The 21,846-nt window shown below is 38.8% G+C and overlaps 1 protein-coding gene across 1 annotated transcript in view; it reads right to left on the bottom strand.

The window, feature by feature from the left end:
- LOC143852248 (P-loop containing nucleoside triphosphate hydrolases superfamily protein) overlaps positions 1 to 21,846 on the bottom strand; it is a 60,596-nt gene that overhangs the window by 29,412 nt on the left and 9,338 nt on the right. The window contains exons 2-6 of the mRNA XM_077361649.1: positions 18,581 to 18,685; positions 16,267 to 16,344; positions 12,151 to 12,292; positions 11,920 to 11,990; positions 4,878 to 4,974 (exon numbers count right to left, since the gene is read on the bottom strand). Of these exons, the coding sequence (XP_077217764.1) occupies positions 4,878 to 4,974; positions 11,920 to 11,990; positions 12,151 to 12,292; positions 16,267 to 16,344; positions 18,581 to 18,685 (493 nt within the window). The remainder of the gene's footprint in view (positions 1 to 4,877; positions 4,975 to 11,919; positions 11,991 to 12,150; positions 12,293 to 16,266; positions 16,345 to 18,580; positions 18,686 to 21,846) is intronic.

Here is a 21,846-nt window from a genome sequence, read left to right as displayed (position 1 = left end):
TCGACAGAGAAGTTCCTTCCGGGACAGATGATCAGGGGACCGTTTTCGTTTCCTATGTGATTCTACTGATGAGGAAGGGGAGAGGGGGAAAGGCTGGTTTTGGTCCATTCTCCTGATTATCAAAGAAGCCTTCCAAGGTTAGAGATAGATAGCCGACTAAGGATCTTAGAAACCAGGCATGATATTAATAGGCCTGAAGGCCAAAAACCACCCCCATAACGCACGTGGAACGAGGGCAATAATCTAAAGATACATTCGATTATGGCGCCATAACTTCCTGACCAAAAAACTGCCTTTTCGAATGCCAGGGGTTGATAAGACAAAACTTACTAGGTTTATGTAAGTATCGAGCACAGTTCTTAGCGAGAACCCTGACATATTACAAACCTTCCTTCCATGTCCCAAGGTGCCATAAATGAGCTACCGCCCTTCTTATGGGAAAGTCTTACCACCACCATGACCTTTCCAAATACCAAAAGTCTTTTAGAGAGAGTAATCATTTAAGACATCCCATCACAAAAACTTTTTCGAGGGTTAGAAGTAAGATCCACATCTAACAGATATTTCCAATTTTCTGCCTCTCTTCTGCAGAAAGCCCAAAACCTACGCCATCTAGCTCGACCAAAAGCGAAGCTAGAGGGGATCCCAATTCTTCACCCAGATACAGTACAGCCCTTAGGTGTCATATCGTGATACCATGGAAGGCCAAAAACACTTTTTGGATATCTAAGGGCTTTCCTTGACAGCCTCAATTGGTCAGAAGACGCAGGGATGGAAGGCCCAATTTTGGACGGAGCACCCTGTACTTTTCCCGCCTATACTCCTTATGGTTTGAATTTTGAAAACAGGGGGTCCCGCACCGGGGGGTCAACGGTTTTTCTTGTCTGAATAGTCCAGATGGGTTCCAAGTGATTCTCCTCCCTGACCGTCGTCGGGCTGGCCGGAATTTCCAGCTCAAGATTCAGAGGCTTAGCCAAAGGAAGGATGGGTCCTTGGACTGATTGCTCCCAAGGGTCAACTACAAAGTGGGGCCCCTTTAACTCCTAAATCAGGATACCCACTGTATAGCACTGACCGGAAATCCATAAATTGACGTAGGGATAACTCAGCTTCCATCTAGGTGCAAGGATTTTAACTGATACAAAACTCATACAGTGATTACGGGAACCTTCCATTTTAACCTCCAAGACCGGTCCAAAAAGATTCCCCAAGCCATCAACTGTTGAGGTAGCCCAGACTTGTAGGGGGATGCCATAAATATTGACCCACGGCACCTCAAACCCCTGGACAAAATCTTGATTCCAGATGGAGAGGGAGAGTAAGACATTTTCACAAGCCTCGTCTTTCTCAGCCAGGACTCTGGAGGCCAATTCCACCAAGTGGAACATAAATAGGACTTCATCCTTTGATAGGAGGGAAGGGCAGGGTAGGGTAGGGATGTCCCAACAGTTTTTCGCCCAGAGCCATAGATCCAGATGGGTCTTTTCTTTTTCCTACCAAACACGCACTTAGGATATTAAGTCTCGTTTTCACCTCTGGGCCCGAGATAGACAGGGACGGTATCCCTCCTTCAACAAAAGGGGCAAGCTATCACGAATCCGGCCAACTGTCTCCCTCCTAGGTCGCAATATCCGAATCGGCCAGGGCTATGAAATCTCGCTTTTTATCCTGATCACACCAGAGGCATCAACTCCGCCATTTAAAGTTTAAGTAGTTGCAAGAGGAGCAGTACCAGTCCCTTGATCGCCACAGCGGTTTAACTTTGACTCTATTTCTTTCTTCTTTCTTCTTTCTTCTTTCTTCTTTCTTCTTTCTTCTCAGCTGCTTTACCTCTTTTCTTCCCGTGGCAACGTCGGCATTTACTTCTCCATTTAAAATTATCATAACCACAGGATGAGCAAAACCAATCCCCCGGCCGGCGAGTCCGATCCATTTTCTTGTTTTCTGGAATATTACTTTGCATTCGTCCCCATTTCACGTGTCAAACCCTAGATTTTTTGCACTAGCTAGAACTAAGAATCTGCACCCACCCATCCTCCTTGTCTGCCATTGTTGACATACACATTTGCTGCTGCTAACCAGTTCCACCTTTCAGCGTGTTCAAGAGATTCATAACCACAGGATGAGCAAAACCAATCCCCTGGCCGGCGAGTCTGATCCATTTTCTTGTTTTATGGAATATTACTTTGCATTCATCCCCATTTCACACGTCAAACCCTAGATTTTTTGCACTAGTTAGAACTAAGAATCTGCACCCACCCATCCTCCATGTCTGACATTGTTGACATACACATTTGCTACTGCTAACCAGTTCCACCTTTCAGCGTGTTCAAGAGATTCATAACTTCACTTTTTTTCAGGTTTGAGAGAGTGCGGACGTGCCCACTCTGTAGGACGTTGGTGAAACCGGCAAAGTTGAGATCTTTTAGCCTATCAAATGGATGGTTTGGATCCAAGAAAATCCTCCACTTTGACTCCTGTCAAAGAAAATTCCTTGGGCCACACCATGTACCACTAAGTACATAGCTCAATGACCATGGCCAGTCTCCAATTGCACTTGGCATGTAATCATTCTCATCTCTGACTTAGATAAAAGAGTCATCAGGTCGATGATGACCCAGTTAATGACACCATGCACACTGGAGCTAACCTAAAGGGGAGGGCCTTCCGAAATCATGACTTTGACAGTGGATAATCCCACTATCTGAAAGAAAGGTTTTAAATTTCGGTTTCGGTTTCGGTCGCCACAGAAACAGAATCGTTAGGTGGAAATCCTGCAAAATGAAGGAATCGTATGAAAACATATGCAAATGATAGAATTTAAAGATGAAACTTTAGGAAAGGCTAGAATAACCACAAATATGAACTTAGAAATCATTATATAAGCAAGACAACCATCCATAATGGTTTAAAAACATCAAACACCTAATGACATGCACTGTTGGGCATGTCAAACAATTTTGTACCTACTAAATTTCACATGTAATTCATATAAATATTTATAAATAATGCAAGCACCACAATTTTATAAATAATGCACCACATTTTCTGATATATATATATATATATATATATATATATATATATATATATAGAGAGAGAGAGAGAGAGAGAGGAAAAGGATTGTCTGCTCGAGCGTACAAAGCTTATGGTACGCTCGAGTGCCCAATCACATGGGTCGCACATTTTTTGTGGTGATCCAAAGCATTCATTTGCAAGGCCCTATCATAGATAGGGTGTGTACCAAAAATCAGCTCCATTGAATCATCCTAACCCCTCCAAAAGTGGAGGGCAAAAATGGGCATATTTGTGGGCAAACAGTGTCTGTCCATTTTGACCTCCACAAATGGATGGGTTAGGATGATCCTATGGAGCTGATTTTTGGTACACACCCCATCTATGTAAAGGCCCTTCAAATGAATGCTTTGGATCATCATAACAAAGTGGGCCCACATGTGATTGGGCACCCGAGCGTACCATAAGCTTGGTACACTCGAGCGTACAATCCTTTTCCTCATATATATATATGAGGAAAAGGATTGTACGCTCGAGTGTACCTAACCTTAGGTACGCTCGAGTGCCAACTCACATGGGTCCCACATTTTTTGTGGTCATCCAAACCATTCATTTGCAAGGCCCCCTCATAGATAGGGTGCGTACCAAAAATCAGCTCCATAGGATCATCCTAACCCATCCATTTGTGGAGGCCAAAATGGACAGACAGTGTTTGTCCACAAATCTGCCATTTTGCCCTCCAGTTTTGGAGGGGTTAGGATGATTCAATGGAGCTGATTTTTGGTACACACCCTATCTATGATGGGGCCTTGCAAATGAATGGTTTAGATGACCACAAAAAATGTGGGACCCATGTGATTTGGCACTCGAGCGTACCTAAGGTTAGGTACCCTCGAGCGTACAATCCTTTCCTCATATATATATATATATATATATATATATATATATATATATATATATATATATATATATATATATATATATATATACAATTTTGGTTTATGCATTTCGGTTATTTTGGTTTCGGTTTCGGTGGGGATGGAAACAAAAACCTTTTGTCATGTCGTGGCGGTTTCGGTGAAAATTTAAAACCATGTCTGAAAGCTCTTCAGGGGTCAACAGCCCCATAGTGCCCTCTAATGACAAACTTTTGCAATTCAGAGTTTATCACCCTAACGAAAGACACAATACTAGACATGCCATATGAAGGCAAACAGACACATGGTAATTTAACAGATACGGAACAAATAAATCCACGTCAATCAAATAGCATGTCCTGCAGAGCCACAAAATGCCAAGTTGCCAACAGTAGGACTATTGCTATTTAGAACCAAATTTTCCAGAAAGACAGGATTTCATAGGCCGGTTTAGGAGCTACCTCAACTCAACTCAACTCAACAAAGCCTTTGCCCAAACTAGTTGGATCGGCTAAATGAATCCTTTAGAAAAATTACAAAAAGATGGTGAAAGGAATCTATCCGGTTCTAATCCTGGCTCCAGTTGGGTTCTTCTACGTGGATCACTTTCTTCCATTCTATCCTGTCCAAGGTCATGTTCTCTGTTATGTTCCTACCTATCAAGGTTACATAAATTGGGCTTATAATTTAAGAATAGCTTGAGAATGAAAAAGGAAGTTGAGCAAACAAAAAAAAATGAACTTTTCTCAACTAGGGGTCACATGCTTTTACAAAAAATCTCAAGCAATAACATTCAGCAAACCAATTTCTAGCATCCTACCACATGAAACTACCGAAGAAATGTCAGTAAATCTAACTCATCATAGAGCACAATTGCTCTGCGTAGTATGGAAAGAAGATTATCTAGCCAAGAAAGGAAAAAACAACTCTGAAAGTGGATCAAACCTGTTAAAGCGAGCTTTAACCCTGTCTCTATATCTGGGATGCTGGGAACTAGTACACCTGGCGTATCCAGAACATATATGCTAGGCTGATGCGCAATCTGTACATCAACTTTTGAAGATTAGCATGTAAAACCACTCAAATAGAAATGTACTTGACGTGGTTGAGAGTTCATTTACCTGTAGAAAGGAAAATTAAGAACAAGTCATATCAACGTAGCATGTTGGAAATAACGCAAGAAACAAAAATTTAAAAAAACTTCAATCATTAATTAATACCACATAATATTTTCATGGTTACAAAGAAAAGAAGCATAGTTTATCAAGGAAGTTCTACAAAAGAAATTCTAAAATTAAAATGACAGTGTACCATATTCAAGTATTAGCTTATATGTTCTGGGGCAGCCCTTGAACATCTTACTAAATTGATAATGAGTTTGACATGACCAAAACAGAACTGTGAACATACATATCAGTGCCTTGGAGGTATTAGCTTATATGTTCTGGGGCTGCCCTCCTGTGAACAAGGTGTTCAGCGCTTGTGATACTATCAGAATTGTTATATATTGAAAGTAACAAGACAATTGAGCAGCAATGGAACAAGGTGTTCAACGCTTGTGATACTATCATTATACAGGATGGAAAAGGACAGAGAAAATATTAATGGTATAGTATAGCTTAGAAGTTTCCTTCACATCCAAGTTAAGCTCAGATTATTGATTTGTCTCCATGAATTGTATCCATCCATGTCACATGGATTCTTCTAAATGGGTGAAATACCCGTGTCGGACACGTCTTCGATTCAAATACTTTAGGATTCACTGATACACTTCTCTCTCTCTCTCTCTCTCTCTCTCTCTCTCTCCTAACTTTACAATTACTGCATGTTTTGAGTTTTACTCATCTTAATAGTAGGTTTCTTAAATGGAAATAAAACAATCTATCTACTTATTAAAATTTTCAATATATTAATAGTTATGACCATATTTACTTTTTGAATGGCATATCTAAAGATGGTTTCGCTAATATATTTTCCCTTTTTTTAAATATCGACAGGCTCCCCGTTGATGAAAAGTCTAATTGTTTTTTGGTAGGTAACTAGGATTGAACACAAGACCTCAAGGTTGAGATACAAAGCCTTATCAACCATTGAGCTATAAGCACAAACCCCTAATAGTTATAACCATATCATTATCTAAAAAAATAAAATTTGAGACTTGATTAAGATATTTTGGCGAATCCACGAACCATTCTTTTTTAGGTTTGATGAATCCAACACTCAATACCCATGTTGGATTCTGACACCCATACCCCTAATAATGCAACATAATCACCCATGATACTTATTATACATAAAATTGGTTGTGGAAGTTGCAACTTATCTCTTATTTTGCTTAACGTGATATCAGAGCCTGATAAGTAGAAACCTTATATGAGTACAACCGTACTTTCCAAGAAAGGATCAAGGGAACAAAGATACAAAAGATGCTGAAAAGAACTAAAAAAGGGACTGCACAGAGCAAGGTATCATCCAAGGTATTAAATATCCTTATCAGAGTGAATATAGGTCGGGAGCCAGAATGACACATGTCGGCAAATGCGTATCGCATATTGATTGGTAGGCATGGGTTTCATTTTTATTTTATTTTTGTTGAAAGTCAATGAAAATGACTTACACTATATGTTTACACCATAGGTTGATGTTTAATTTTCTTTTTAAAGATTTTTGGCATATTTTGTTCATCATATATCCATGATTTGATAATTTTAATGCAATCTATAATGTTTCCAATCTGTTAGCCAACCTATCATCGGCCTATCCCGTCAGCTTGTCTATCAATTTTTTGCTACCACTTGAACTAAAAGTTAAGAAACAAGCAAACTTAAGGAAATGAATAATCTTAGGCAATGAATACACTAGCACAACTACATAACTGGAAGAACCAAAGGTTTTAAATTTTGTTTTCGGTTTCGATTGCACGGAAATGGAAACATTTCAGTCTCGGTTGGAAATTTCGGTGGAAATCCTACAAAACCACGGGAAACAGGTGGAAACATACACAAACGATAGAATTTAAAGACGAAAATTCAGGAAATGCTAGAATAAGCACAGATACACACTTAGAAACCATCACATATGCATGGCAACCATCCATAATGGTTTAAAATATCGAACACCAATTGACTTGCACTGTCATGCATGTCTAAAAATTTAGAATATATCAAATTTCACATGTAATTCAGATAAATATTTATACATAATACATGCACCACATTTTGCATGCAATTCATATAAATATAATTATGTAATGCTACTGATATAATATACCACCAATATTACATTTACGATTTTGGTTTACGCATTTCGGTCAATTAGGTTTCGGTTTCAGTGGGGATGGAAACGAAAACAATTCGGTTGTCTTGTGTTGGTTTCGGTGGAAATTTAAAACCATGGCAATCATATTCCTACATTTTACAAACGAACTTTGATCCAATGAGATGATATTTTAAAGGATGGCTGCCAATCGGTTAGTTTTCACCTTTACAATAATAATATAGCTAAAATTGCAGAGGCTAATTGGACGAAAATTAAGCATACCTATTGGCTGGTTCTTTTTAGGGTTGATAATGATGAAAGTAGCCATGTATGACTTGGGAAGAGGCCCTGGTCAACTTGGAAAGATCCTTTGGTTCCTCATTAATGCATATAGAAAGACAAGAGTTTGATACGGCTTCCGTTGTCTAGTTGATGAAAAAGTTGTCAAAAGCAAATTTAGACAGACCACCATGAGAAAATTCCACCTCACTCGATCATAGGCTTTGGCCATATCCAATTTAAGCATCACGTAATCCTATTTCAATTACAAATTCAATTCAACTCCTCCAAAATTGTAATCGTATTTCCATTACAACTTCAAGCCTTATTCCTACTTCAACTTCCAAATTTAATTTAACAAAAAGGAAGACCGAGGTGGCAAAAGATACAACAAAGAGAGAGAAGGTACAAGAAAAAGAAGCATAACAAGATCAAGGCAGAAGAAAATTAAACCACTCCAAACCCAATTTTCCCACCCCAGCCCTAGCTAATCTATCCGCTTCACTATTAGCAGCTCTTCTAATGTGTCTGAAAACAATGGATGATCCAAGAATGTGGTCAGAAATCTCATCAAAAAAAGGGGCAAATCTCTATGGAGGAACCGCCTACCCACAAAGCAACCTCACCACATTTTTAGAATCACCCTCCACAATCACCTTATCTAGAATATCTTTGTCCAAACGTTTGATACCACGATAAGCGGCCTTAACCTCCACCTCACTAGCATCACCAGAATAAGCCCATAGAACGGATCCAGAGCAGTCTCGACAAAGGCCACCAATACCGGCAGGACCTGGGTTGCCCAAACTTGATCCATCAAAGTTTAGCTTTAGCAACTTAAAATAGGCAATGATAGTTTTATGATTACTTCTAGATGTTTTGCATTTGTTTCAAATATAATAATAAAAAAAATGAGAACTACATTTTTTTTTTATACTTAACTAGTTAACTCCACAAAGGCCAGCAGTCACAACAGTACGAACTAGGTCAGTCGATCTTGTAATTCCTTTAGATTCTTCATTGTTTCATCTATATGTTTTATAAACCAAAAGTGGTGAAATTTCCAATTTAACCTCCAGTGGTTGTTTTATGAAAAGGTGTCAATTCAACTGATTCACCGCACCTTCTGTCACCTCATGCTTTCTTCCCACATGATATGGTAAACCACACCCCATTAGTGATGCATGCAACTCATGTCACATTCATATCCTCGATCTTTTAGGGCTGTAAATATGTTGATGAATTACGGTGTTAGCCTCAAGTCTCAATAGCTTTATAAGACGATCAAAATAATAACAGGTCAATCAGCCTCATTGTAGATTTTTAGTTTTCCATTAAGAATTCCAACGATGTCTCATGGATTCCCTTTATAGTACAATGTTGTGTAATAAGGAAACACCATTTCCATAGTTGTATTGAATAAATGCCAACAAGATTGTGATTTTTAGGGGGAAGGGCATCATCTATGGGACAAAAGAATCTCGAGGCGGATTGGTATTGCAACGTTTGTGCTTATCGGAACTTCCAATGGAGGTGGCTTTGTCGTTGGGAAAAGCAACATAATCGGAAATCTGCACCTAAAAGTATTCCCCCAAACTCATGGCAGTGGAAAAAAAAAAGAAAAAAAGAGAGGTGAAGAGGATTTCAAATGGAGAATTAGCTGATTGGTGGTGTCCCTCCTGTAAATATTTTAATTTTAGTTGGAGAGATAGATGGCGGAGATGTTGTTTGGAATCAAAGGATGGGACTCAGCCTCCGGGAGAGAAATACAACAATCTGGACCCCGTATCGGATCTTTGGCCCGACTCGGGGACAATCTCCACTATCTCTAAGGTAGGCTCTCTGATCCTCTCCTTTTCGGGAAACGAGGTGGAATCAAGACTCTCGTCACTTAGATGTTGTCTAATTAGAAAAACAAAAGAGTCTGGATCTCCGGCCCTCCCTATATCGGCTAACGATAATCTTTACAATCTTTGGCAGTGGGCCAAAAGAATCTGGAACCTCCCCTGCCTCTCATGCCCTTGTCTTTTATCAGCGAACGAGGTTTTATTTATCTTTGAACCGGAACAAGAAGCTGCAGAGATCCTGGACAAAGGCAATGATATGTGGAAAGATCGATTCCATTCCCTCATCCCTTGGTTCAAAGATTTCTCCCCGGGGTTGGAGGAATTTTAGGTCAGATTTTATGGCATCCCTCTTCATGTTTGGGCCACATCAACAGTTCAGGCCCTAGGTAATCTTTTTGGTCGAGTTCTAGAAGTAAAAATGGAAGGGAGCCACAACCAGTGTATGACCTTCGTCTCAGCAAAGATTCTTGATCCGTGGTGGAAATCTGTACGACCCTCTGTTTAAATTCAAATTTCATGACAAGTCTATACAATCGGAATTGAATCTCTGGGTAGTAGGGGTCTATCGCCTCTATCAGGCTCCGGCCCCTTGACTTTTGACTCTCAAATTCCGGAAAACTCTGTGTTCGTGGCGGAATGTCCGCCTATTCTTTCACCGGAAAACCTTGGCCGGGGAGCCGTTGGACATTCGGGGCCCTCCCCTTTGATTTCAAATTTCAAACCTCCCCCCTTGTCAGAATGGTCTCCTACCTGTGGCCCAAGCTATATCCGGCCTAGTACTGAAAATGGGTTAAAGTTTAAGAAATCTCTGGTGAAGAGCCATTCAAGGCATGTCAATAATTTTCGCACTTGGTCAAGAAAAGGACGTTTTGCAGGAGCGAGGAAATATTCAGGCACTGTCAGAAAAAGATCTATCGTATCCCTTCCGGAAAGCTGCAAAGGGGGTTGCGTGAAGAATCCCCAGATAAAAATGCATGATGCAGCTCGTAGGGGATCCCTGCCCAAGATAAAGGAAAAAATAGTAGGGCCCCTCTTGGACTCATTTGGTAAGCCCGCCCTGCATCGTAATCTCCTCGTTTCTTGTGGATGAGGATTTCTCCAATCTGGTAGATAGGATTCTTATTTCGTAGATAGGCCTTTATTAGTTAAAATCTTGGGCATTTCTGCTGTGGGGGAGGGTTGCGTAAGTTAGGAGTATATACAGTATTATTGTGGAATTAAAAAGGATAACAACACTTGCGTATTGGTATATGGTTTTGCGGTGACGGCCCCTTTTTGGCGGAGACGGCTCTTTTCGTCGATATTAGGACTTACCTTGTTTAGGAAGAAACCTAATTTTGTAACAACTGATACTATAGAGAAGAGGTTGTGGGCCAAGGTTGCGAAGATATGAGCTGTATTTAATGGGAGAGTAGGTCAATTTATCAGGTCTGTTCATTTTCTTAAGAAAAGATAAGTAATACTCTTGTCTAGTGGTTAAGAGAATTGCTGCTCCTTCCTCTACTTCATCTGTTCCCCGTACCTATCAGAGATTACGGAGAGAGATTCCAGATTACATGGAGCGGTTTCAACATCCAAGGCTAGCTGGAGTATACCAATAACTTGAGACGGTTTGAATGGGAGGCAAAACGAACCCTATGCATTCGCAAGATAGCAGAACTTATAGCCATCCGGAAGAACCCGGTGGAAGAGGTTCCCTATCCGCAGTTTGCCTCGGATTTTTTCCCTTATGATATGGAACTGGAATTAGACATTGGAATCCTAATGGTGGAGCTAAGCGAATGTGCGTGATAGTCTCAAGCTAAGGTTAGCTTTGTTAATTTGTTTTGGAAAATTGATGGATGTTTTTTTTTGGAGCTGAAGCATCGAAAAAGAAGTAGAATGAATCTTAGGTAATAGTTTATATGGATGATACACTTGGGGAATTTTAATTTTGTTTTTTGAAGAAGAACGGATTGGTGGGAAGCCCGGGAGGGGGTCCTAATACTGGAACAGATATGGGTGCTTCTGGAAAATATACGGTGTTTCATCTGAAGAGTAAATGATCATCGAATGTGCAGGAGTGATAGCCCCAGTACTACTTTGGTAAGTCAGGGTATGCCCTGATTTGCCTTTATAGATGCTATGTAATGTTACTAGGGACTTCTTGTCCCCATTGTATCTTGCATGGTATCAATAAATATATGTCACCTTTCAAAAAATATATATATGCCAACAAGTTCATTACTAAACAGAATTCAACTTACTCGTTTTCTTGTTTATCGGTACCATATTTGTACTTTTATTGTATTCTTATCATTTTACATGCACTTTTTTAATATCTTTAAGAACTAATTTTATAAATTAAAATATCTTTCAATATCATATTACTGTATTGATCTGTCAGTGCAAGAAGAATGTGTGATTTAAACACTGCTGAATTTATAACTTTAAAAAAAAAAAATGGCGAAGAACAATGAATGTGGAAGGTGATAAGAAAGTCTATTGAATATAAGAATAAATGGAAGTAATATAAGAGGAACCCATTAGGAGAAGAGATTTTACAATATATCGAATATAAAATGCATCAAGCATAAATAGAGAACATATGAAAGGAACAAGACCTTAAATCCTGCAATATCTTGAGTAACGCCGGGCAAAGGTCCCACGGTAGCTCGCTTGATCTTCTCCTGCACTAAGAAAAAAGCTCCAAAATATCATGCTTAATCGATATATTTACTTCGAATCAGAAAATGCCATCAATTTACAAGAACCCTTTCCTATTGATAATTCAAAATAATAACAAGATGAAACAAAAATGATATTTTTATATAAAATGCAAGAAAAAATGTTACCAGGAAAGCGAGTAGATGCAATTTGATGGATGGAATTAATAAGGGCTGACTTGCCGACATTAGGAACACCAACCACCATAACAAGAAGGGTAGGTTCCCTTGACATCACCTCCTTCAATTTCAGCTCTACAATTGCAAGAAGCTAGATTCATAAACAAAAAATCAGCACCTTCCCAAATGAATATGCATCTAGTGTAGCCATCCAAGAGTAAATCCCGAAGTACATATAGGGATTCAAGAATATAGAAGTATCTATAACATCAAAACCTTCATCTATGTGGATCTTGATCAACACATAGACGCCATAGCCATGTTCAGCTAATGAGAATACGGGTATTTTAATATTGTCATAAGTTTGATTTTGATCATTAAACAAACAAACAGAACATATTCTTCAGTTGTTTCTTCATTGTAAGGCCTAAAAAGATATTGCCAATACAATTTCTAACCACAAATAGTTAGCGAAACTTGAGCCCCACCTCCAACTAAATATTAAAATGAAATTTTCCAGCATCTTGTCCAAAGAATGATGAAATGCACGATAGCCTCAACATTAGGAAGTCTAGCAACCATCCCAAAAACATAAGAAGCTAATATCTAGCACAAAACAGCTGAAATTTTCACTAGTTATCCAAGAGATTCAAAATCAATCCCAACACCACTAACCAAAAATGCATTATTACAATGAAAAGGATGCTGTTGTTTTCTTCGCATAGTTAATTAGCATAAGGATAGCATAGAAAAACAAGTGTAATATGGTAAATCACATTGCCCGAAATATTACATTAATTGGTAAGTCACGTGTCATGCTCCATTAATTGTCCTAAATTAGATGGATTCAATTCAAATTTTTTTCTCTTTATTCAGCCTCTACTGTTCTCTTGCTAGTTTCTATTGCAGATAACATATTTTCATAAATAAAATAATCATCCATGGCACCATTTGGACCCATCATTTCAGTTTCGGTTTCGAATTCGATCGCCACGGAAACAGAAACATTTCTGTTTTGGTTGAAAATTTCGGTGGAAATCCTGTAAAATCATGGTAACGTATGGACACAAATGCAAATGATAGAATTTTAATATGAAACTTCAAAAAATACTAGATACACCCTTAGAAACCATCACATAAGCAAGAGAGAGTCATCCATAATCATTTAACAACATTAAACACCTAATGACATGCTCTGTCGTGCATGTCTGATAATTCAGTAGCACAGTTGATTCTCATTTCATATAAATATTTATGCATAATGCATATACCATATTATCACATATAATTACTATATATAATTATGTAACACATACTGATTAGTATACCACTAATAAACTTATGATTGTGGTTTCGGTAAGCGTTTAGGTTTCGGTATTATTTCGTGGGGATGGAAACGAAATCACTTATGTCGTTTCGTGCCAGTTTCGGTAGAAAGTTAAAACCGTGTTTATAAGTTGAGACATAGTAGTTAAACCATGGTGCCATCATAAGTCATGACTACTCTATATCTTACCTAGTGTTGGGTCATGCAGATGATGCTTACAAATGTAAGTGCCAACATGTGATTATGTTTGTCCATTTAAGCCTAAGAAGCGAAGTAATCTGTCACTGTAAGCCAGTGTCCATGACTTTTACTACAAGCAGTGTGCAGCTCACAAACATGATTTTTAAATTTCCACCGAAACCGACACGAAACGACAGAAATGCTTCTACTTCAATCCCCACAAAATACATACCGAAAAAAAATGACTAAAATGCATAATCCAAAATCATAAGCGTAATTGTGTTATACTATATCATTATGTGTCACATGATTATATTTATATGAATTGCATTTGAAATGTGGCACATGCGTTATGTAGAAAATTTTCTATGAATTTTTTCTTTTAATTGAAGAAATATTTATATGAATTATATGTGAAATTTGGCATGTACAAATCAGACGTGCAACACTGCATGACATTAGGTGTTCGATATTATTAAACCATTATGGATGGTTGTCTTGTGTATGTGATGGTTTCTAAGTGTATTAGTGCTTATTCTAGCATTTCCTAGGTGTCATCTTTAAATCCTATAATTTGCATATGTTTCCATATGTTTCTGTGATTTTTTTCACTGAAATTTCCAACTGACACCGAAATGTTTCCGCTTATGTGGCTACCGACATCAAAACCAAAACTGAAATTTAAAACCTTGCTCACAAACATGCAATTGTGACTTTTGGAAAGTGGGACAATGTTTCGTAAAGGCCCCTCGCAAACAAACTACCACATATAGTCTTCAACTTAATAAAACTTGGCTCTCTAGGTTTAGGGGTCAAACATGAGAAGTTAAATACATTATGATTCATGTGTCATGCTTATACTGCACTATTTTCTTGTTTTGCATAGAATGGAACCAATATTGTGGGAATTGATAGATTTTTTACCAGGCATATCACAGTTTATGTATCTTGTTCATGGACAAGTTGTTTTATGTCTTCAGAACATGAATGTTTCCTCTGGCCCACCTTTCCAAAAAAAAATTAGTTTGTAGGATGTCAAGAATATTTTTTGAAACTTTACAATCATTATAAATTTGATTGTAAAGGTTACATTGAAACCCCGCAAGAGGAGGTAGCCGACTCTGCGTCATGTCCTTCCGCATTCCAAGACTTTCGTAATTATGGAGAATATTAGATTCAATGACAGAAAGAAAATATTACTCCCATGGTCCACTCAATGGACCAAAGGAATGCATAGAGAACGCTTCCAACCCAGTTCTTTTTAATCAATATTAGGAGATCTGATGAGAAATTTGACATCGATTGCTGCTTCAGACGCATCCAAGCACGCCACAGGGATTACCAGAGTTGGGGACTTTACAAGCCTTTATGGTTTGGGGCAGTGCACAAGAGATTTGTCTCAAAGAGACTGCCAATCGTGTCTTGAAACGATGATCGGTTACATTCCGAGATGTCGTAATCAAACTGGAGGGAATGTTTATAGTGTGAGTTGTAATATAAGGTATGACCCATATATCTTCTTTTCAGCCTTACCACCCCCTCCAGAGCCAGTTGCAGTGCCTCCTCCTCCTCCTCCTCTTTCGCCTCCTCCTCCTCCGTCTCCTCCACCTTCAGAGACTCCCAGTAAGTGTCTTTCGCCTACAATAATTACCTTGCTAGGGCCTAGGGGACTCTTTAGTGTACCATTAAAACGAACTACTTTATAAATGAAAATTGTTTACTGTTTATGCAGGAAATAAGAATGGATCGAGATTGGTTCTTATTATCATCATAGTCGTGGTTTCTACATTGATTCTAATCTTCATCATTTGTGTTTGGTTGTGGAAGAGGAAACCAGTGAAACGAACTAATAGTAAGTAGACAACAATTTCAGTAACAGTAACTCCTTTTATATTACAATTTAGTGCTTTATTTTAAGAAAGGAAAACTGAAAAATATAACAAGAGCCTAGCCTAGTGGTAAAAGCAGACAAAGGATACCTGGAGGCAAAGCAGATGACCAAATAGCTTCTTTTCATTTCAAACCCTATGCATTATGGAATAATTCAATAGTTTCTTTTCATACAAGTTTACACTTTGACCAAATAGTTACCATGTGATTAAAAAAAGGTGTTAGCTTTAGTGTAATTTAAACTAATCACACAAATTTCTTCCGTCAATTTGTGCTATATTGATCCACGATATAAGGATATTCCAGACTTTAGGAACAGAAAGAGAAGACGTGTCAGACACAAGTGTAGAGTTACAAGTTTGCTAGATTTGTTCTGTCTGACTCATTGTTTTAGAGTCAAACACCAACATGCAAGTCCATATTTAACACCAACACACATGTCTATCTCTAAGTTAGATAGCACTATGATATACAAAAGAAAATAAAACAGAAAATGCATCACCAGAATCCTTAATATTTAACAGTTTAATTCATCAAAGTTAATGAAAAGGTAGAAATGTTTTGAAAACAAAAGGAATGTAAGTATGAGGGACAGAGCTCCCTTACTTTTTATTGCAGTTTTTCTAATAGACATCAATTCATCCGAAATCATACCATTCATTTCAAAAAAAAGAACAAAAAAAAAAGAAATCCATAGCAGCAAATAACAAATTGCACCATCAACTAACCTTGTTGACAGAGCTTTTGCTGTGTGCATTTATTGAGAGGCAATCTTGCTTGCATGAACTAAAATGTTGGATCCATTTCTGCAGGAATTACAAGAAAATTAGCAGAAATAACTGCATATCATGTGGAAAAGAGATGAAAAGATCGGAACTGAGTACATCCAAAACACGACAGACTTTGAATCCATAATCCTTTGATTCGAAAATTAAATGTTATAAAAACGCTAACGAGATGTTGCGGTCAAAATGTAGAATGAACATATTTTCAATCTTTTCTTCCCCCATTGAAGTCTCCTAGTTTTCTCTTTTTTACTTGAACAAGAAAAATGAAGGAAAAAATTCTTAAATGTTTTCTTTTCCTAGTTTTAGCCGACCCCAACTAGTTTGGGACAAAGGCTTAGTTGAGTTGAGTTGAGTTGAGTTGAGTTGAGTTTCCTAGTTTTAATAAATCGTCATTAACCATTAGATTCTGTAATAAAAAGCCAAATCACCAAAATCCAAATAATTCCCACCTCAGTGAATATTGATATATTTCACACTATATGGATCATCACGTGACGTGTCTAGTGACGTGTCACCATTCATGTGAATCAATATTTGTCCTCATGTTTAATAAACAGAAGGGTCATAGGGTTTTGACTTTGAACCCCATGAACTCCCTCCCTTCTACTCTCCTTTCTTTTCTTTTCTCTTCTTCCCTCTTTTGTTGGCTAAATCGCAACTTGGTATGAGAGCTTCAAGATCCAGAGGACCACTACTCGCATTTCTTAGAGATTTCAAGTCTGCCAGTAAAATACAATGTTACATCTCATGTGAAGAAATTGCCATGAATTATCTGAAACATAAGAATGATACGAAACTTTTAGCAATGCAGCCAATAGGCTGTCAGTATTGCATGTCTGAGGCTGCAAGTGGGAGACCTCTACCATGATCACCTCATTTGACGCATGCACATCTTACAATGCACTGTTACTTGAAAATAATATCGTACCGTCTGCATAGCATCAATGGTTCAAGTTCATGGACAATGATGAAAAAAAGAGTGTGTGGGTTTGTCAAACAACCAATTACTCCAAAAGCTTAAGCTGTTGGAGATGGCGTAATTTAATCTTTTATACTTAACCCCCCCCCCCCCCCCTCACGTGTGGCCCCTCTTTTTAGGGTTGGCCTACACGTGGCACATGTGGCCCCTCTTTTGGGTTGGCCATTAGAAGTGGATTTTTAATATCAAGGAGTTTTGAACACAAGACCTTTTGCTCAGATACCATGTCAAACAACCAAGTACTCCAAAAGCTTAAGCTGTTGGAGATGGCATTATTTAATCTTTTATACTTTAACTGGGTTGACACACATCAATTGAATGTAGTCTCATCTCGTCGATGCTCCGTCATAAATTGAAGGGAGGTCAAGACCATAAAACCCAATGCAAAAATAATTACTCCAACAACTCCCAAGTTCCCCTAGCCTTCCACTATGTTCAAAAAATTGAGTATGAAGGCACAGTTTACCCTCGACCACTCCAATTCCAAGCCTCCATCTGAGGGAACCCCAAGCAAAAAACTTGCCCTATAGTGAGATTGGACCACTTTTGATGGTACAAGAAAGCATATCATTTTCACAAAGTCAGAACAAGACACATACCAATGGGCCCAAAGAGGTCGGCATGTGACCATAGTACCATCATTACAGCCAGCAATCTAGGCCGATGATGAGGGATTGAGAAAGGTTTTGGCTTGATTACTCTCTTTGTGGTACTATGGACAAGTGGGCAACATGGAGAAAGTAAATCAGTTGGATACTGAGATGCTCAATGGTATGATTTTGGTTGAATTGACCTTGATTAGGGAAACTGCGATAAAGACTAAGAGAGCCCTCTCCCTCATATTTGTGGGTTTGGATGAATTGATCCTGATCCTTAAACTTTAGCTATTGTTTGGATTGCAATGCAAGAAGTAACACAGAATCCTAACTCATGTTCAAATTCCTGGATAAAAACAGATAAAACAAAAAACGCAATACATGGATAATGTTTTACAGTTTTACTTTTACTTGAATATCCGCTTAAGATTTTCATTTACTGGAGCTGGACTCATTACCATGAATAAAAAATAAGACATTCATACATGCATAATTACCAAGGAGACCGAATTTTTTCATGAGAAGCATTATATTTCTGCCCGATGAATAAATTGCTTTCAGCTTTCTTTAGAATAATAAAGTTAAAAATTTGCACATAAAAATTACTAAGGTTTAAGAAAGATCACAGCAACAATGGGATGGTGTTGTAATTTTACAACTCACTTGAAACAGCGCTTACATTCATTATATTTGGATTCGCCAAATCCTTCTTATTCAGAGCAATCACACGCCGCTTGCTGGAAAGCACAGACTGAAGGTCTTCATTCGCAGAAGAGAATGGAATCTGTACAAAATTGAAGTCATCAAAAGCATAATCTATTTAGTGATTTTGACAGGCATAAAACAGTACCAACTTTCCTTTTGATATCATGTTTAAAACAATTTTAAATTTTTATCAGCACTCAATAACATTAGGTAAATGTAGCAACTGGAAGTTTTTAATTTATTTTTTTGACTGGTAACAATGGGAAGTATTTTATTAGGAAATAAAATATAATTTCAATCCAAATGTCTCATTGTTAGTAAAAGTATGTTGTGTTGAGATCCAAAGTCTGAGCCAGAAGAGTCACACTATTGACCACACAAAAAAAAAAAAAAAATTGAACTGTTTGACCACAAAAATAATAGGGAAGAATATACTAGGAAGCATTAATGAGTGGAACCATATTTAATTAAATCACAAATTAAGGAATATTAGTGCCATTGGAGGAAAAGATGAAAAGATCTTTCACCATTGTAGATCTAAAGATGGAGCTATGTAAGTAAAGCAAAGATATTATTGGTGACCTAAGATGAGGAAGCGCTGCAATCATATTAGCCTCGTAGTTTTAGATTCCAGCAGAAAACCTGCATAGCCAGTTGGAAATCATAACTAAACTACACGAAGGTTTAGTAGGAGTTGGGTATGGATTCACTCCAAGAGAGTGGGTATGTATTCACCCAAGGAGGAGTTGTATTATCTTGGAAATCACCTGCATACCCCATCCAATATGGAATTGAAGTTCATTTCTATAGAATAAGCAAGTGAAACAGTTGAATGGCTGAGAAACCTTCCAATGGATACTGTGCTTAGGAATAAACCAGTTCTTGGTACCACAATTCATAGTTATTGCCAAGTTGCAATAGCAATGTGAGTTGCAAATTATCCAATTGACTTATTTTGAATCATGGAGAATTAAATTTTAGATGCCTATTCCAATAATGTGAGTGGGTGCAGAGATTTTGAGTTATTAAACTCATAATGATATCTATAGCCTATATCAGCAGGGTTCATAGTTACAAGGCACTCTTGATTGACTCACCTAATGAGTGTGAAGTGGAGCCACGCCTATGAGAATTTGGTTGATTCTCTAGAGTGCTCATGAAAATTAGGATAAAGCACAAGGCCGAAAAGTACTACATTGTGGTAACACATTTTTGTCTGGATTTGTTGTGTATGATATGTTGACTTACTTTATTACTTGAAGTTCTTGGTTCAAGACACTAGTTCACCAAGAACTTTATAGAGTCAATATATTTATACCGAATGTAAGTTCAAGTCGAAAAGACAAATATACAGCCTTTGCCTTTTCTTTCAAAATATTTTGGGAATTTTTTAATTTTAAGGTTCTAAAAGTCGTATTTTAAAATTTAAGAGAGAAAAAGGTGTTTTACCATTTTGCTTCTTTCAAACTCTCAACTTTTGCATGAAAAATTTAGTTCAGCATCAGTGGGAAAGAGAGAATTTTCATGGTTTATTTGTGTTTTTGTTTCTTAAAGGTTGGAATCTCAAGAGAAAAAGATGGCTTTGCAAAACACCTTTACACCTCACGCGCGCCAAGCTGAGTCATGCCAAGTTGTGGTCGTGGTTGTAGTTTCCCAGCCTAGGCTCCTTTTTTTCTTCTTGGGCCTTGTGTATGCTCTTTCCGAGCACTCTCCTTTCTTGTTCCCAAACATTGCGTGTGGTTTTTTTTACCTATACTTATCTTGCTCCCAGGCATTTTGTGAATTTACAAAACACCTTTACACCTCACGCGCACCAAGCTGAATCATGCCAAGTTGTGGTCGTGGTTGTAGGTTCCTAGCCTAGTGTCACGAGCCAAATGTTTGGGCAGCGGAATAACTCGTGCGGCGCCCCAACATGCACAAATGCTAGGGCAAGCCTTCAATCATGCAAGGCTTTAAAGGCCCTACACGCCAACACCCCTGGATGCTTCGAATGTGCACACAAACTCTAAGCTGTTCAACAGCTACTTTGCTCAGATCTTGACAAGCGCTTCTAGATACCCACACTCATGATCAGCCTACATCATGAGTACATCGAACATCAGACCTTGGAGCCCAACGCAAAGTCCATTGAGTACGAGACATGACGATGCCACACACCAATCCGCCAAGCGCTGGGGCTTGGTCATCCAAGGAGCAAGATGCCCCATGGACAGATCCGCAAGATGTACACCTCGAGAGGGCAACTAAGGTCGCCCCGGCACGAACTCATGGAAGGCCCAGAGATTGGCCCCAAAAAATGTACCGCGGTGCAGGAGGCAAACAGTATAGATAGCCCCTTGCACCGATCCGTACGCGCAATGCATGTGGGAACCCAACCCAACATGCACTGTCTTTGGCCCCCATCCTCGACCAAAGAAACTGGAGCATCCCTGTGGATAGCTCGCAGTCCGCACCCAAAGCTCCCTTAAGGCACGCCTACGAGTTGAAGTATGATTTCCTGTTGTGTGCGTCAGATGCACAAGCAAGTCCTCTTGCAACCCATGAGCAAACCGCCAAGGTTCCTGCCCACACCTGCTAGGCCTAACGGGGGAGGAGTCAACAGGTCACAGGGCCAACTCTCCCTATAGAGTTTGGCCAACCACCAGTGGCAACCAAAGGTGCTGTAAATGAAGACTTCTCAAGACGCAACGAGACAAGGTAAGTTTGGATTTTAATACCGGTTGTGTCCTGAACTGTTTTCCCGTGACACTCCCCCACCTGATAACGTCGACGCCCTCGTCGACACTGAGCGCTCTGTCAAGCTCAGTTCCACAATAGCAATGACTTATCAATCTTGAAAACAGTTGTCACTAGTACTTCGACAATCAGCGCATTCTGACTTCTACTGCATACCACACTGCCTCAAGTTCTGCCAACCACTGCTTTGTAGCTCTGCTGGAGTTATCTTCAACAACGATGGTTTTTTCAAACTCCATCAAACTAGGCGAAGGTTTTCTGACGATGTCTACAAACGCTGCGGATGGTTTTGGATAACCTACAACCGGATAGCGTGCCATCACTTTCGGCACGGAAGGTATTGGCTAACCTGCAACCGGATAGCGTGCCATCACTTTCGGCACGGAAGGTTTTGGCTAACCTACAACCGAATAGCATGCCATCACTTTCGGCACGGAAGGTTTTGGCTAACCTACAACCGGTGATGATGGATCTGAGCACTCCACCACATCAGTCCCCGCC

The sequence above is a fragment of the Tasmannia lanceolata genome, unplaced genomic scaffold, assembly GCF_043159265.1.
Source record: "Tasmannia lanceolata isolate RefF3 unplaced genomic scaffold, GAP_Taslan_0.1 ptg000019l, whole genome shotgun sequence".
Lineage (NCBI taxonomy): Eukaryota > Viridiplantae > Streptophyta > Magnoliopsida > Canellales > Winteraceae > Tasmannia > Tasmannia lanceolata.
This window is presented reverse-complemented; position numbering and strand designations above follow the sequence as displayed.